Source organism: Nipponia nippon, unplaced genomic scaffold (assembly GCF_047370975.1).
Source record: "Nipponia nippon isolate SJK-2023a ecotype South Korea unplaced genomic scaffold, ASM4737097v1 scaffold_12, whole genome shotgun sequence".
In the NCBI taxonomy this organism is placed as follows: Eukaryota; Metazoa; Chordata; class Aves; order Pelecaniformes; family Threskiornithidae; genus Nipponia; species Nipponia nippon.
This window is the reverse complement of record NW_028262313.1, coordinates 14,889,409-14,907,978: the sequence shown is the minus strand read 5'-3', so window position 1 is coordinate 14,907,978 and position 18,570 is coordinate 14,889,409. Positions and strand designations below refer to the sequence as shown.

General features: G+C 36.3%; 1 protein-coding gene across 6 annotated transcripts in view; it reads right to left on the bottom strand.

The window, feature by feature from the left end:
• Window positions 1-347: 347 nt before the first annotated feature.
• Window positions 348-18,570, bottom strand: part of STK26 (serine/threonine kinase 26) — a 33,563-nt gene continuing 15,340 nt past the window's right edge. The window contains exons 3-14 of one of the 6 annotated variants that reach the window (XR_015702686.1): window positions 17,345-17,575; window positions 10,487-10,543; window positions 8,681-8,789; window positions 8,423-8,580; window positions 5,642-5,827; window positions 4,857-5,005; window positions 4,095-4,188; window positions 3,560-3,622; window positions 3,332-3,468; window positions 2,626-2,775; window positions 1,887-1,952; window positions 348-686 (exon numbers count right to left, since the gene is read on the bottom strand). Coding sequence is in view for 1 of the 6 variants with exons in the window: in XM_087748986.1 (XP_087605112.1) it covers window positions 2,751-2,775; window positions 3,332-3,468; window positions 3,560-3,622; window positions 4,095-4,188; window positions 4,857-5,005; window positions 5,642-5,827; window positions 8,423-8,580; window positions 8,681-8,789; window positions 10,487-10,543; window positions 17,345-17,575 (1,209 nt within the window). In the remaining 5 variants the exon portion in view is untranslated. Of the gene's footprint in view, window positions 687-821; window positions 2,776-3,331; window positions 3,469-3,559; window positions 3,623-4,094; window positions 4,189-4,856; window positions 5,006-5,641; window positions 5,828-8,422; window positions 8,581-8,680; window positions 8,790-10,486; window positions 10,544-17,344; window positions 17,576-18,570 lie in introns of those variants that run through there. The other 5 variants (XR_015702685.1, XR_015702683.1, XR_015702682.1 and 2 more) reach the window with 5 other exon arrangements.

The following is an 18,570-nucleotide window of genomic DNA, read 5'->3' as shown; positions in this document are numbered from 1 at the left end:
ATATGTGATACAATAAAAACCTTCTCGAATGGACTTGGAGAGAACGAGGTTGTATTATACATACGTGGATGAGTTTTCCCCACGCTGTCCTATGAGGCAGGTGTACATCCCACCCATTTCACAGGAAAAGAAGAGGCACCATAATTCAGCATCTTGTTACAGTCATATCACAGATAGGACAGGTTCCAATTTCCCAAATGATTCACTAACCCTACCTACCCAGAATCGTTTAGAGTTGCATAGATTAAAGACCCTGTGTCAGCAGGGTGGAGCCACCAGTTAAAAATTCAGAATTCCCATCACCTCTCCCCTCGGTCTCCCACATAAAAAGAACACCATAAGGGAAGTGACATGGAAGTAAAAACATGTTTTTAATTCTCAGAAATGTCTATGGAGCTCTTTAAAATGAGATTTGGGTTGAGACTGCCGAAGTGAAAGCCGAGGTGACTGTGGCACAGGCCCTTCTGTACCTTCACTCCACAACGCCGAGTTCACAATGAAGTCAGAGCGTTCTGACATCTCTACCATGTTGTCACGTTCATCTGAGCACACAGATCCTGAAGACTCCTCTTTAGGAACGGAACCAAACCGAACCCTGGGGCTGCTCCATCTGTCTATAGCACTCCCTGTGGCGTAGCAGCTGGTAGGTGTCCTCCGGACAAGAACAGCATGGGGGGGACCCAAACCTTTTCAAAAGAACCGTGCAACTCTGTGCAAGGAACACCTTTCTTGAACTAGAACACAAGCTTGTAAGAGGTATATCCACACCTCTGCACATCTACTAAAATGCAGAATAAAACGCACAACAGAACAAGCTCATGAAAGTTTACGGAACTTAAATATTTATTTTTAAACCATTTAAAACCCCCCAAAACATTGAGATCAGCTTCATCTATAAACAGATTTACAAGACTAATAACTACAGAAGCTAAAGGAGCACTACAATTTGTTTCTGTGATGCAGTTATTTTGTAAAGCTTCAGGTCAACTGTATTTACAACTTTTGCTGCTTTTACACATTTATAAAAATATTTATTTAATCCATAACATTATTGTTTTCAAAAACTATTTCCAGACTTTTTTCTCAGATATAAATTCTAATTGAATTTCAGTTATATAGCAGATGAAAGTTTTAAACAGAAACACTTTTTTAAAATTAAAACAAGGAGTTAAAAGTAATTTTTTTTACAGTGTAGGCACCATTGAAAATAATTGTCCTTGGCATATCTAACCACCATCTCTCACAAGTGTCCTTTATATAAAAACAACGTAATGGCAACATTTGACTAAAAATGCAGTATTTACTTGCACACCATTACTTTTTCAGTATTTGGCAGATATATTTCAGATTCTTTAAAATGACTTTTGTGCAAAAACAAAATGTGCAGGTCTGAACCATAAAATAAACACACCCAGCCTTTATCAAAAATAAATTTACACCAACAGCTCCACAGCTAAGTACTGAAAAACAATCCATGTTCAAAACTTCAGCATAATATACATACTGGGTTGAAAAAGGGAAAAAAAACCAAAAAAACAAAAAAACCAAAAAAAACCAAAAACAGAAGAGAAGATATTACCCATCTAGCAGTACCATAAATATATAACTGAAAGCAAGTTTATAGTCTTAACTACTTTTTATGAAAAACAAAACAAAACAAAAAAAATCACTCTGTACTGCACAGTACTACCTTTTTGTGAAGGAATATCTATAACTCAATTATTTGCATATTAACTGGTAAATACATATTTAAAATACACTTTCAGAAAGTTATAAACAAGTTATGTTGATGTACTGTATTTAAGGTATTTAAGAACAAAAATGTGTATAAATATCTTACAGGAGAAACAACACCACCACACAGAACGCTGGTGTTACACTTATACCTGCTTGTGAGGTATGTATCATGCGACGCTCGGCTTCTCTGGCTCCCTTCCACCCAGGCATGTATACTCAGAGGAAAAAAGTTAAATTAAGTTAAATTGGACTTCAGGTTTTGTCCATTATTGCCAAAAGCCCCACCCCTCAACTGTATTGCTTTAAATTTTCCTACCATGATGACTGAACTACTACTTCAAAACCTGTTCTAAAAGGTAATACATATACTGTACATCAGGATATACCTGTTGCTACATATCACCTGCAAACTATTGACATATTGCTCTCAAATATATTTAATCATAGAGCTGCCTAAAATACTGTACCAATTTAGAATTATAATAGATACTGTTGCAGGTTTATTTTTCAGGGCACGATAACTATATGCTGGTTGAAGCAGGTGCTACAGCAATACCCTTGCCACTACATTACATGTTTTGAATACACTTGTGAAAAAGCTATTTTCTCTGAAGCTTGTTAGTGATTTACAAAAGTTTAACTCATGAATACAAAAGACCTGTACATCCCCATGTACAGGAACAAAATAGCATCAAAACATACTTGCACTTTCTATTAACTAAAGTAATGGTTATTTCTAAAAGCAAAACTGCACCTCAACATTTATCAGATTAAACAGGTGAAACTACAATATTAAAAGTTGTTCTTTACAAAATAATTTCCTGAAAATATAAAACCATGTGCACTGCCACAAAATAGCTGAGTAGGTTCTTTCAAATCCTCAATCACCATCAATATGTTGCAAAGATCCAAAAGGCACAAGGAGCTCATGAGCTAAGCACTGCCAAGCTTGAAGTAGTTTTGGTGGGTTTCACTGGGTCCATACGAAACATCAGTCAATTATGTGAAGTTTCTTAGGATGAGTCATTAACAGAAAATCTATGGATAAAAAAAGCAATCAAGAATTTTGTTAATTATATTGTTTCAGCTTGGCAAACAGCACATAACTGGTTTTGCATCACTGAACTAGTACATGCCTTCACCTCAACAGATCATAGGAAAAAACCACCAGAAGTGACATTCTCAAGAAAATATTCCCTAAAAAGAGAAGTTAAATGTTCTCCTGCTTCCTTACTTGCTATAAATATACTTACGACAAAAATGCAGGCTAAATTAAAGGAAGCAAGGTATAACGACTATAGTAAAATTGCAGCGCTAGAAGACCAAACAGATACAGTAATTGTTACTATTAATTTTAGTCTCAAACAGAAGTGTTACATCTAACTACCGAAGCTAAAAGTTTAAATCCTTGGAAACAGCAGATCTTTCACTTATCACTAAACTACTTAAATTTCCGCAACATATGAAGTTCAGTGTCAACTAACCTTTGCTGTACATAAGTACTTTTTTTTTCTTTTTTTTTTTTTTTAATTTTAAAATAAAGCTTTTTTTTTTTGTTCCTTTTACACTGCATACAAAAAATTCCTTAACTTACTTCTGAAATTTCTCCATAAGTTTCTTCACCATCTTATCTGTGATCCCTGGACATGTTGCTTCTGCCATATTGATGCTTTTCTCAAGTTCCTCAATTGCTTTCTTTCTGCTAGCATTATTTGTGTCCTGCTGTTTAAGCTGAGTAGCAAACCAAAACAGAAAAAACCTTATAAAACTCATCAGACACTTGGGTAATAGTTTCAAAGAAGTTTGTTAAGTCGAGACTTACCTCAGCAAACACAGGGTTGATTATCATAGTTAAACAACTCAGGGTTTTAACAAGATCCTGATCCTAAAAGTTGACAAATAAGGATTACGTTAGCATATTCCTATACAACGTATACGCTGCATTTAACACAGCACATGTGATTTTGAAAGTTCAGTTAAATTCACCAAAGCACCTGAAATACATTACAAAAACAACAAAGGCACAGTACATCAACAAACATTACGTGATGTGGAAACAGATGCCTGATGATGTCATATATCATCAGAAAAACAGTTCCGTTTTTCCTCTCTAATATTATATAAGCCTTTAAATTCCCATCTCCATGAACAGATACTGATCTATTAGTATGCGGTATCTTTTGCATTTAAGGCTGACACGGGCAAAGGAACTATCACTAACAATCATCATCCCTTGAACTACAAAAAAATAGTCAGTTCTTACAAAAAGTGAATAATTACTAAGTTCTACCACTATCTTCCTTAAATTGGCTTCAAAACCAGCACTTAGAAAGACGAACTCTTTAGACTGTACATACCGTCCCATTCTGCAGCTTCTTTGCATCTGGCTTCTTCCGAACTGTAGTAAAGCTCCATTCAGGATGAGAGTTATTTTCTTTGTTACTGGACTCCCTGAAGAAAAAGGATACGATGTACATAATACTAGCCACAACAGAACACTAAGCAAGCACAGGTAACCCAAACACATAATAATTTATATGGATTCATTCCTATTCCTTAAAGTAAGAAGAAAAACATGTCTTGAAGCATTAAATGAACTTAAAAAAAACAACTTCAGAGGCTGAATAAACTGAAACACGATCAAAGCAAACAGATGTTATCTACCCACGAAGCTTACCTTCTCCTGTGGCATCCCATTTAAAACAGTTATCCGATATCCAGAAAAGCAAGAGACTTACAGAATGTATGCTGTTCCACAGGCATTGTGCAACTTCGTCATACACCTCAACCTTGCTTTGCAATATTTCTACTTGTGATTCATTGTTTTTGGTATAACCACTAGCCCTAGACTAGGAAATGCACAGCACTTAAAGAGAACTGAAATTGAGTTCAGAGAAAGTTTAAAGACATAACGAGCGCAGAGCTTGACTTATGCATTAGTCTTCAGGTTCATACAAGGGGTTTTCTCAAATGAAGCCAACAAAAAACATTTGGAACAAAGACAGATATACAGAAGAAGAGTTAATTACACAGAGAAACTACAACAAACCTACTTTAGTAACATTTAAAAAAAAAAAAAAAAAAAAGCCCAAAAGAGACTAAACTGAAAATAAACTTACGAATCGGAACCATCGGAATCACTTTCATCACTACTATGTCCCTCTGCTTTCCATCTCTTAAACCTATCGATCAGTTCTGTCAGATATGAAGTCTTCTTGGCATTTTTCATAATGAATTTGTGCTTCAGAAGTTCTTTTGCAGTAGGGCGCTGTAAGAAACACTTAAATATTTAATGTTATGCTAACATTTCATGATTTTAAATGTTAATAGGGGAGATTTAGTAAGACAACTGACTTCTAGAGCTAACTCATATAATATCAGGAAATTAGTGAAACAGGAAGTGAAGAAAACCCAGTAATCCACATTGACAAGCACTCTAAAAATATGACCAAGTCGCACACAGACTATACTGCTTATCCTTCCATGCTAGGAGGTACACACCCAGGAAAATGACTAATCAAAATTCTCCAGTGCAACGTTTCCTTGTAAGCAGAGTTCAAACAGACAGCAAAAGTTCTGCTGAAGGAAAACATTTAAGTTCTCTCCTTTGTTAAAGCTTCTCTTCTGACATTATCCTAGCTTTGAGTGCATTTTAGGAAGCTGCCTCTGTCATCATCATTTCTTTCAGCATTCCTCCTCCCCCTTTCAGTATTTTAAGCAAAAGAGACTAGGATGGAGACATAGCTATTAAAGAAACACCGCTACTATTAACAGTGGAAAGTAGAGTCTCTAAAATTATTTCAATCAATTATGATACACTAAAGCAAAAACAAAGCAAAATGCTTTGCAAGCATGAGAGAGTAAAAACCAAAACATCCATATACACACACATATATCTACTCACAAATGTTGGGTCCTTATTCAGACATGCATCAATGAATTCTTTAAAAGGTTTACTGAATTCTCCTAATAAAGTCGGAGGATTGTTTTTCGGAATGAGAAAGAGAACTCTCATCGGATGCATATCAGAGTTGGGAGGCTCCCCTTTGGCCAGTTCAATAGCAGTGATTCCCAGTGACCAGATGTCAGCCTGAGAAAGGGAAAAGTTACTTTTAGCACAAAATTAAGGGCTGTCACGACTAAGTATTTAATAACTGAAATCTTCACATATACTCCACCTATATAATAAAATTCATTTTAGATAGAATGCACAAAGATTCTTTTCCAATACTTGAAGGCTGTAATTCCCAAAGACCTGGCTGACTTAATCAGTCTTTAATAACTTCGACAACCATCTACAACATCACTTTTGTTCCACACTTTGTCACTATTGTAACACTGTCAGCAAGATAAACATGCACCTGAAGACATATGTTTTTGAAAAAAGCTTCAGAAACATTATTCTTCCTTTGATTTTTTTTCTATACAAAGAACTACAACATGCCATAAATTTCCTGTCTAATTCAGTTTTTGTTTAGATAGCAAAGCTGCACGTTGACATTACTTTTTATACTGTAGATGCACTGAGGTATCCAACCTTGTTTGGCACCTCACTCTAAAGGAACAAGGCAGAGACTTCAATCCAGCAGGTGATCACTTAATTGCTTTCCTAACAGACTGCTCGATGAATTTAGCTAGAACATTACCAACAACTAGTTAGACCTGAAACATCAAGTTCACAGTGTGAGCTTCTGAAGAACAATGAAGTGGCATTTATTTTAGCTAAAGGTAAGCATTATAAATTAATTCTGTCTTTGTATCAAAATATCTTATGAACTATAAAATTCTTTTCCGATTTAGAGATTTTCCCCAAGTGACATATACATTACTTGCATGACTTTCGATGAGCTACAATAGCTATTAAGGTCCCTAAGGGTGTTTCTAATTAAAAAGTGGCTGTCAATGGTTGACTACACTTGGCACAGAAGTCATAAACCAAAGTTGCCCATAGAGTAAACAAGGGTTACAATTTGCATCTCTCCAATACTCCTTTTCTATTGACAAGAACTAAAGTATCTGTATTTAATATTGAAGAATTAAACTAGCTCATTGTTTATTACTGAAATATCATAACCAACAATTGTATATTGGAGCAGAATGTTTTGAAAGAAGAGATTGGGCTTGTAAATCTCTGCCACCACAAAAATGTATGAATTTCTATTTTATTTTCTGTCATTTTGAAGCAGGGAGAGAAGGAGAAATGTTGAAATTCAGTCCAGCTGTCAAAAGACTCATCAGTATTAGTCTCGAAATTGAAGTGTATCCTGTCCAAAACCCTTCAGCTGTCTTACCAAAGGCTTGCATCCTCTGTGCTTTCCTACCAGACTTTTGGCATAAAAAGAAAAGGCAGAGGGCATTGCTTTTGCAACATATTGAGGAGACATGGAAGGCAAAAGATTGCATTGCTGGCAGAAAGTAAAGGAAGGGGTGGTACAGCTGATTTATTCACAGGGCAAGCAGAAGAGGAATTATTCTCACTTCAACTGGACAACACGCATTTTTAAAGCAGGGTAGAGTGCTTTTCCAAAATGCCCTAGGGAGCGCATTACAGTTGTGCCACTGAAACCCTAAACATGAGGACTCCAACTGCATGCACATGCTCCCTCTTATCAGCAAGAATCCTTGTGATATGTACACAAATTCCTTCAAGTCTGAATGATCCTGGGAAAGTCTCCTGGAGTGTGAATATCTTCAGGACATCTCAGATATTCAACAGTCTTTTCTTTATGTGCACATCACAAGTACAGTTACATGTTTACTATTTGAGAGGAACCAGTATGAAAGTATTACTTTGCATATACCAAGATTTTTAGATTTCTTGCTCCTATTTCAGGTTGCATCTAGAGAGTGTAGAAAGTCCAATGCTAGCACCAAAATACACTGCCATTTCACTAACCACATGCTCTAGGTCGTCTTGTGGGCATACACATGGGAGAAGAGGGGACTGTTCCCTCCTTATCGTCATTTCTAGCAGCAGCTCCCAATCCTCAGAAAAACACGGAGGAGGTCTGCTTTTCTGCTGCTAGTTCACATAGGGAAACTCTCCTTTGCAAGTCTCCTTTAGTCATCCATCAATAGCTCCCATGAAAAAGAAATGTACAAGGTACCATAATGCTACCACAATACTACCACAGCTACCCATCCTGTAGTTCAAGTTATTTTTTTCCTTCTCAAGATCAGTCACCTGTGTTAAAATCTTCAGCATTACACAGGTCCTCAGAAATACCATTAAAGACATTATATCCAGAGCTGTTTATAAAAATCTGAGACGAGAATGAAACTTCAGCCATCACCTTGGCTTTAAATAAGCTGATAAATTCTGGTGGCATTCTAATTTGCGAGAGCTTTATTACTCTTTGAAATTGGAAACACTGAATTGAAATTAAAATCAAATCAACCAACCAACCTACAACACTGAAAGCATCGAGGCAGTTTCTCTGAAAGAATTTTAACGTGAAAGCATCAATTTACTCAGTGAGTTTACACAAGTCTTGCATGTGAGTACAGTGACATGCAACTCCTGTATAAAAAACAATGTAATTGTACTTTTAATTTTATTATTTGAAACCCTGCAATTTGCAATTATTTTTTTTCTCCATACTGATAGAGCTAAAAAGACAAAAGCCAAAGTAATTTCTGTTGGATCTGCAGATACCAAGAAAAGGTATTCTACTCTCATACTTACTTTTGAATCATACGCTGACTGCTGAATAACTTCGGGGGCCATCCAAAACGGAGTTCCAACAAAGGTATTCCTCTTAATTTGTGTGTCTGTCAGCTGCCCAGCAACTCCAAAATCGGCAAGCTTAACATCGCCTTGTTCTGATAACAAGACATTGGCAGCTGCCAAGGGGAAATAATATAATATCTGATTTAGAATACCGCTCTTATGATTTTTAAGGGCTTTAACAAAGCAAACAAAAACATTTAAAATGTTATGCACCTTTTATATCCCTGTGAATTTTCTTCTCTGAGTGTAGGTAGTCAAGACCTTTCAAGATTTCCTTTAGCATGGTAGCAATCTGGAACTCATCAAACGGGCCCGCACGCAGCTTTAGAGAAAAGACACATTAAAATAACTTTACTCTTGTGTCTAATTTTTGCCTTATTGATTTAATAAAATCTTAAACTTGAAAGATTTTTTTTTTTAAGAACAGAATTCATACAATGAAGTATGTCAACATTCTATCAGAAATAGGTGCCATTGGAACGGTCATCTTCACATCTCCTCTACTGATAATACATATGCTGTTACTTTTCTAATGTATATACAGTATGCACTCCCCTCAGCATGCAGTGCACATGAGAAGCTAGAACTTTCCACGAAGTTATAGTTTCCTATAGACAGTAAACACAGCAGACTGAATTTTGCATTTTAGATTAAGTGAATTAAGAAACTCAATTTATTTCAAAATAAATTAGTCTATTGACTGTGGTTTTTAAATTTAATGATGCTTTTTTCTCTTGTTCCCACATTTTTGATTCCATGCTTGCTTTTGCATCAGGAACATAACGCGCTACTATAAAGCTGCTAGCATGAAATAAGTGTAAACTTTGCGCATTAGAAAGCTATGTAAATAAAGCAGAAGCAATTAAGGTGGGCGATTCTGCTATAAAAAAAAAATACCAACACCACAGCACTAAACAGAGAACACCAGGAAATTATGGTATGGCAAAGTGAGGCAAATGAGGCAATACTTAAAAGTTTTATTCTTGTAAAGGTTCAGCGGTTTCAATTGTCACTAGTAAAAGCTATTTCACTATTTCTGACACTCCACAGACGACCATCAATTACTCAAAAGTGTTAAAGAGTATGTATCTCACAGACCCTTCCTCAAAAAGACTAAGTTCCAGAGCTACAAACTACTACATGCTACACATAATTACTATGCTTTTGCATTCCCATAGCTGAGTTGATGTGATGTAATTTCATAAAGAAGTTTAAATAGATTTGTGAAGTTAAGCACATACTTCAGCTCTTGCAGACAGGACCACTGTTAGCAAATGTATAATTAACACCATTCTGTAATACTGAAGACATAGTCTTTTTCCTTCAGAATCAGACGAAGACTGAGTTATAGGATCTCACAGGAAAGGGTGGGTCTACGCTTTACAGCTGAGGCAGAACTGTACTGAAAGTATGGGGAAACCACATCCACATACAGTGGACTGTGCTCTTGTACTCTCTAAGCTACATCCTTCATGAATGCTACACTATCTTAAGTAAAAGGCACTTTCATGATTAACTGAAAATACCTGAAAATGGAAAATCCAACACCTTTTAACCAGTTAAAATTAACTGTACTCTGTGGGCACAAACTTCATTCATTCCTGAGACCCAATCCCAAAGGAAACATTTTTTATTCAAGTGTAATGAATATTCCACTTGTGGGGCAGATGACCTGTGGGGAACAGACAACCCAAAAACCTACCACATATGGCAAGAACAGTACTTTTCCTCATACGAAGGGAAAAAAAAAAAAAAAAGCCCCACATTTGACTGAGAACAAACGGATGCTTCCTAAAGCTTAGAGACAAACAGGAAAAACAAAAAACAAACAAACAAAAAAAATCAACATCAACACAATGTAACAGAACTACCATGCAAATGCACATTTTTTTGAGCATTACGACGTAGCAGTGATGTAATATCAGCTGCCTCCAGGGACTAGATTTTTATAGAGTGATATGAAAGCACAATGAAATAAGGTTCACTAGTACTTATAATGCAAAAAAATCATATACTTACAAGATCCAAGGCTGACCCTCCACCCAAGTATTCCATTATTATCCATAGTTTTGTGCCCTGTAAAGCAAGGTGTGAGTTGTTAGAAGTCCAAGGCTGCCATAAAAAAAATTCTATATTTCAATAGACTACCAGCATACTGTTAGGAGAATGCAAATGGAGAGTCCCATTAATCACCAAGTTACATGTAATTACTTCTTGTACAATGATCACACAGCTCCTGTGCAAGATGTCTAAATATCAATTAAAGTTTGACTTCTGTATTTAAAAAAAGCAACAAAGAATTTGGTTTTAGTTCTTACAAAAGACTGTCTTTGCATTACAATTATTAATTCCAGCCATTTGTGATATAGAAGCATTACAATTTTAATAGGAAACTTTCTTGTAACATCACCACACCTCTCAGAGGAAAGCACTCAGAACTTAAAATTGCTTTTGAGCGAGACAGTGAGCATGAACACGCTTCAAGACAACAGAAATTTAAAGCCTAACGGAGGTAGCTGCTAGGTGTCTCTTCACCTACGTGTAACTGTGCACCTGTGTATCTAACATGTCCACAAGCTCCAACTTAAGTTGTCAGATCCAGCAAAAAGTGAGAATTGACAGCCCTTGAATATGCTTGTACCTAAGGACTTACATCCTACCACAAAACATGCCTGCTACCATAGCGGCAGCTCAGATTTTGAGATACAAAGCAGCGCTACAACCACCAGCCAGGAGAAATGGCACTGCCAGACCTGGAACCCTACAAAAACCTTCAGGTTTCCAAAGTTTTCAGATCAGAGGTTCCAAATCAGCCATTAAAAGGTCAAAGGTAAGAGCAATATAGTTCAATAAAAAGTATGACTTAAGGCTCATATCTTTGGAATTTATTTTTTTGTAATTATTTCTAGTAATATTGCAAAGTTCATGTACTCCTTCACTATATGCTATTTGAATCTCAACCCCTGTGAATATGTGAGTTTCTACACTTTCTTTGTGGAGATGTCTCAACTACTAGAATACTAGAACTGATAAATTCTTCTAACACTGATTTCTAGATGCTGACTTCGCCCTTGGTACGTAGCTGCAAAAGGCGGCTGGTTCGTATAGACAAACCCAGAAAGATTTGGTATCAGATCTATGGACTCTATGTTTCAAAACTGGGATCTTCTGCTATGTGCTTCCAGAGTCCCCTCACATTTCAGAAGAAACCCAAATATTAATCTATGGGCTACTACTCGAAGAAATTCTGCAAATAAAACCATTTATTTATTTAAAATAAAAAACAGTTATTAAAAATATGCAACTGAACCAGACCTGAAGTACCACGCACACTGTTTAAGTCTCCAGCAAATATTTACTAGTGCTAGTTTCTTATAACAGAGCACAAGCTTATGGCAGAAGCACTTTTTAAAGCCTCTTGCATTATACATTGTATGCTTTCCCACCCTATTGCCTGACTAGTGACAGAAATCTAAAGAAAACTCAACAAGCAAATAAAGGTGCAATTTCTGAAAGTACCAGATCCAATTATCTTAACAAAGTGTGCTCTATTAGATTTACACTGAACTTAAAACCCACACTGTTTATGAGTGTCTATTCCAATATTATGAAATCAGCAGGGAAGGGCTGGCTAATTTTAGCAGTTTTTATAAAGCCCAATTTTGTCAGCTGAGAAGACCTGCAAGGAACTCCAGTTTAAGGCAAACATTGTGGTTACCAGACATGTTTGGAGGATTTGACTATTACTTGAAAACAGTATAGGGTGAAAATGAATAAGTACTGTGTTTCTGAAATAATGTCTCAAAGAAATTGCTACTATCCACTGTAACAGGGTGTGGATATTTTCTAGCCAGGCATGAACAACTTTTTTCCTAGGTCTTTTGGGTCAATCAAGTATAAATAGACAATGTACAACAAACAGTATCTTTAGATTGTCTCAAAGGTTTGCTGCACAAAGTGCTGTACAATTTTGATGGAAGTGTCTGGATACTACTATAGGAGTTCTCCATATGCAACGCTGAAGAACTGAGAATAACTTCAGGCTTGCTTTAATTGCAAAAGAAAAGAGCAAGCCCAGGTGGCTGTAATGAAATTTCAATCATCAAGAGAAGATCTATCTTTATGGGATCAGATGGAAAGTACAGCTCAAGTATTTCATCAAGCTTCACAAATTTGTGTAACCAAAACAAGCCAGAACTAGGGTAACTTTTAATACCTTTCATCTTTTTCTTGCCTGAACTGATAAGGTAGTAATACATTTTGACAAGCCATTAGGCTTCAGGAAAATACTCATTTTAGCTATCTAATGTAACTTGCACTGCTGTGCTGCAATATACTCTGACTTTCAAGGGTACTCTCCACAACCAATGTTTTATTTATTGAGATGTGATGTTAATTGCAATCAAAGTGCAATACGAGATGAGGAGACAAATTTAGATCCTGGCCTACCACAAATATGAACATCTACAGACATCCACATCAGGATTTAAGTTATCTTACAGCTACAAAAGTTGCATTAATACAGCTGTAAGCTTGTACAATTCTACATGCATTTGTGAAAGACACGATATAAAGTAACATTTTACTACCCTACACAAATGTGTTTATTACAGTGCATTCTTTGACTATAGGCTTGTACATCACCTACCAATATGTTTAAAAATTACTACCGATCTTGCCAGATAGCCAATGAAGACTTAAGAAAAGAATTCAATGGGAAACTCCCATTGAAACTCCAAAATTCAAGATATACAGGTACCCCAAATTAGAAAGATATGGGGGTTTTGCACCTTTTTGTGTCACAATAATTGAAAACTGGCATCAGCTTTATCCCAAGAACCTCAAGGAAGTAGACTTTGACATCTTGTACCAATAACAAGGTTTTTAAAGAATAAAGTATCTGATAACAGACAAATACACTGAACTGCTAAGTAAAAATATTAAGGGACTGTCCATATTTTTAAAATCACATTTACAAGTCAGATGTACAAGCTGTAGCTAATGAGCAGCTAGGCTGCAGAACGTAAGAGTATCTTACATGACATCAGCTGAGCTGACTAAGTTACAAATTAGTAAGTCAAGTAATTGAAATAAAGATGCTCTTCCCTTCCCCCTTTCAGCAGCATCTGCATGTAGCTGCTAAGCCCCAGGCTCCCTGAGACTGGACCACTCCATCGCAGTCAGCCACAAGGCTGGCTTTGCATCCTAAAGTGTGAGGAAACTGTAAAGCTGCAGAGTATGTAGAACAGACTGTACAAAAATAAATCTCTCATCTGAAATGCTTGCAATTAGAAAACAGTTAACCTCTCTTCTTTCATGTTTTAGTCATAAAGACCTTTTCATTATCAAATACGCTATCTTACCAGAGGAAAAACTGAAGCTGACTACAAATTGATGACACGAATGATCTGCTTATTCAAAGCTTACGTAAAATTGGTTAAAAAAAACAAGAATAAGTTACAACAGAAGATGTTCCGTTACAGTTCAATTGGATGAACTGAGGCACACATGAAAAAGCTGAAGCCAACACATGGTCTCAGCTGCAGTCTCTTCCAAGTAAAAACTATCAAATTTAAAGATTTAAACCAGATCTAGATTATTCAACTAAGAAATATCAATAAGTGTTGTAGGCAACCTGAATGCCTTTGCACTGAGGGTTTGCTTTGGTATAACTGGGAAAATACGAAGTCTCTGATTTAAACAGTACAAAACTCATTTCTAATGCCATTCTTAGAGGTTCAGAGAAAGCTACATGTACTGTTAATATATTTTAGTAAACTACTTCTGTTCCATAAGAATGATTTGAAAGAGGGCAGACTGGCTCAACTGTTCCGTTTTCCTGTAAATAAAGATGAAAAGGGAAAAAGAAAAACTCTTAAATTTTGAAATACCTGCTAGTTACTGTATGTTTATGCTTTTTTTAACCACTACCTTAAAAGGTATTTCCAGGAATATTTTCAATGACCTTTATACATAAGAGTAAGTATTCTCCAACAAACCCATGGGACCACTTTCAACGTGATCTTCATACCAGTCATATCCATAGCAAACCGCTATAAATCTCTGCAGCCTAGGATTTTGCTTTGTAAGAAAGAAGATGTCTTAATTTTCAGAATTTGCCCTCAGTGTTCTTTAACCTTTAATTACGAAGTAATCTGGTACACAACTGTACCTATTTCACTGTCTCCAAGAGATGTCTACAGTATATAGAGAAATTGTGAATGAAGTACTACACAGCTAAATACTTAGGCTGACAGCCATTCTCAGAGTAATAGCTAATAAAAAGTTAAAAGCTATAGCAATTAAGTAAAAAAAAAAAAAGACACATACAACTCTCAAAATACCTGTTATTACTAAAATGAAAAAGTAGCATAAAAGATTCTTTGCACATTTAACAAAGCTAATACACTCTTTTCCCTGAGGAATCTCAAGCTGAAAGATCTAGTACTAGTAACCAAGGATAAATCTAGCCTAAGAAAAATTTAGATCCAAGCTATTACTTAAACAGTCATTTATTTATTTTTAATTACAGAACTAAAGTACTCATTCATTTGTGGACATTTTTATTCATCTACTTGGGGAACAGAAAGCAGTAGAATTACGTATCATGCTGGGCTGGGATGACAAACATTCCTGTGAACCATTTTTAGGGGTTTTTCAGGTTGTTTTTTGGTTTTGGGGTCTTTTTAAAGAGGAATTTCTTGAAGGAATGGGAAAGTAACCAAAATTCCACCAACACCTCCCCAAGCTCTACACACGGAAATTTTCCTTCCCCCAAAATATTAGAAGTGTGAAAAGTAAACAGGAGATCAGCATTAATCTTTCAGAATTTATCCATTTAGAATAGAAATGGAAAGAACTCAAACAGTGGTGAGGAAAGTACTGCAGCATTAACATGATCCTGTATTTGTGAGGAATTTTTAAAAAGTAAAAAAAAAACCTAACCAGAAGTTGAAAGTTTTATAACACTGATAGAATAGCTATACTTACAAATCTCAGGAAGAGGTAAAAAGTGAAAGACTTGCATAACAAGGCCAAAGACAAACTGCTGTGATGCACAGGTACTTAGGCAGATTTGCAATACCCTTTTTGCTTTCAGTACCTATGTTGCTGTAAATAATGAAAAGCCTATTTTCTTTCCCTATTCAATCCATGACATATAAAGCTTTTTCTACCCACCACCCCTCAAAAAAACCCAAAAAACCAACAAGCAAACAAAAAAAACAAACAAAAAACCAAACCCCCACCAAATCAAGGTTTCATTTCCCCATTTACACCTGCTGAAATCGATGTTTAATTCTAAAATTTAACAAAACACTTTTCCAAGCAAAAACACTTCCCAATATTTACCTCGACCTGTTTGTACTTCAGGGCAAACAACTGGGTTTCTACAACACGAAGTTAAAATGATGGATACCCAGGAGGGTAACATTTAGGACTTAGCTCATCACAGAAAAATAAAGGACTGTAAAAAAGACTGATCATGTCCGGATCTGCAGTACCATTTGTGCACAGCTCCAGGGGAACATTGTTAGCTGAATTCAAAGTTATCGTGAGAAGAACCAGCTTGTTCTAATATACTATGATGCAGGAAAGTAAACTCTACTACATCTCAGAGCTCTATCACTTAATAACAAACAAAACAAAAATCCCATTCATTGAGCCCAGTAAAGAGAAGGAAAGATGGGATATCAGTGACAACTTGTACGTTCACTTCAGCATGAAGAACCCACAGAACACTGAGTAACTAAGTAAACAGCAAAGCCACCATAGCTGTCTTATCTTGGTCAAAATGAGAATTTAGTATTTGGAGTACAGAAAATAAAATAACCCACTTAGCATTAAAGTATTAAAAATGGAATACTTTACCAATTTAAAGAGCAAAAAAGCCAAATCTACAAAGAACACTACTAAATAAATTCTGCAAATACTTTTATAGTATCACTGAAAGACACAGCGCAAATGTGAAACAAGAACGTTTCTCAGAGATCTGTCTTTAGAATAACGTCAAAAACCCACTATACCTTAAAGAGCCAGAAATGCCTGGGAAAGAAAAAAAAAAACCCCAAACAACACAAAAAAACCAAACCCCGAAAAACAACAAAAAACCCAAACGCAAGCAAACAAACCAAAAACAAATAAACAAAAAAACCCAACAAAAAAACCAAACGCAAGCAAACAAAAAACCCCAGATGTTTAAGACAGCTCTAACTATGGTTAACACTTGAGCTTTTTATTAAATGGTTTTAGTTTTCTAAAAATCACCTAAAACATGTAAGCAATGTAGATCATTTAAGCAATATTTAAGGTGATTATACCTGGAGAGTTTTGCAAGTTCAAAAGACTTACTCAACATTTGGGATTTCTGTAGGTTTTCACTTCTGTTTGTTTGTTTTTAAACTATGCCTTAGATAACATTTCACACAGTTACATAACTGCTGATGTCAGTTTTGCTTTGTCTCAGGCCTGCTATGCTGCATAATTACCAACACATCTCTACATGGTGCAGGGTTTCTTTCCATATCAGAGAAAGGATTTCTTTTCTATAGCTATGAAGGTATTTTTTTCTTTCCCAGAAGGCCAAAAAATTGTGCTAGGGACGGGGAGGGAGAGAGAAAACCAAGGTCCAACAGCAATAGCAATGGCAAGAGGAAGCCACTATCGACTGTTCATTCTTTAGCCATTTTGTGCAGATTTCAGCCTCAATTACCGAGCAGCAAAAGGAGCAAAACAAAGTGAAAAGCTCTGTTCAAAGAAAAACAAAAACCTACTAAAAAAGGTCAAGTTGGCATGATAACTCTTCCTCAATTTTAGAACTTTTTCCTAGCGACAAAACAACTGGGTGCTAGCAAATCTTTGTGCAATACTATACATTACCTTTAAATATGATCCGTAGTATTTTGTTACATAAGGACTATCACACTGACTTAAAACAGTTATCTCTTGCTGTATATCTTCTATTTCATCTTCTGCTTCCTCAAGGTCTATGATTTTTATAGCAACCACTTGCTGTGTCCGATTATCAATTCCTTTAAAGACTTCACCAAAGGAGCCTTTCCCAATGCGTTCCAGTTTTGTGAATAGTTCTTCTGGGTCTGCTCTATGGTTCTAGAAAAAAAGAAAAAAAGAAAAAGAGGAGGAAAAAAAAAAGATACGAGTTACTTAATTTACTTCCAAGTTATTAGCCCTCATTACTTCCCAAGAAGCACATCATCCAGATTTATCATCACTAGAAGACTCATATCAGATAGAAGTTAGTGTGCAGGAAATAAATTTAAGTCAGCTATTAGTTACAGAACATACATTATGCAATTACGTCAAAGGTAAATGAGCCTCACCAGGAAGGGAGTCAGGTACAAACCTCATTTCACTTCTCCCCATAACAACCCTTTAAAACGGAAGAATAGTGTTCTTAATATTAATCCTATCTGTGCAGTAATTCAGAAGACCGGGGAATGCAATTACTGGCACAGAAGCACTAACATCATCACCCAGGCAGAAAAGGCTGAGCTTTACACCTGGCCGACAGCCTCAGGCAGACAAAGCATCCTATCAAGTAATACAGCGTGGAGCTAGCTGGGAGAGGACTGCGCTACCCAGTATTCATCCGCAGATTCTGAGCTCTGATAAGATCAGGCGTCTTCAGGGCAGCTAAAAGTGCTGACAGAAAGTAGAGCAAAAGAGACTGAGAGATGTCTGAAGAAGGAATAAGAAGGCTGGAGCACAGTACTGAAACTGGGGTGCTGATCAGAACTGGCTGGTATCACCCAAGCATGCCTTAAAGGGGAGCAGAGCACCAGGCAGCATGGTGCTGCCGAGGACACCTGGCTCACAGTCTCTGCTGATTCACTACGCTAAGTTCAGCAGACTGGTTATTACATAAAGATTTTTAAACTTGTCAGCTCCATTCAAGTAGTCACGAAGAAAACAAAAAAAGAAGCATATTCTCATTTTCCCTTCAAGATAAAGCATGCTACATGGCTGCTTAGAGAACCTTGTGTATCCAAAAACCACAGCAGTGACTTCTGAAAGATACGGATGACTTGCTCCACAGTTTAAGAACGCAAATCTTTAGACTAGAGTAAGAAAGTTTGCAGGAAGGT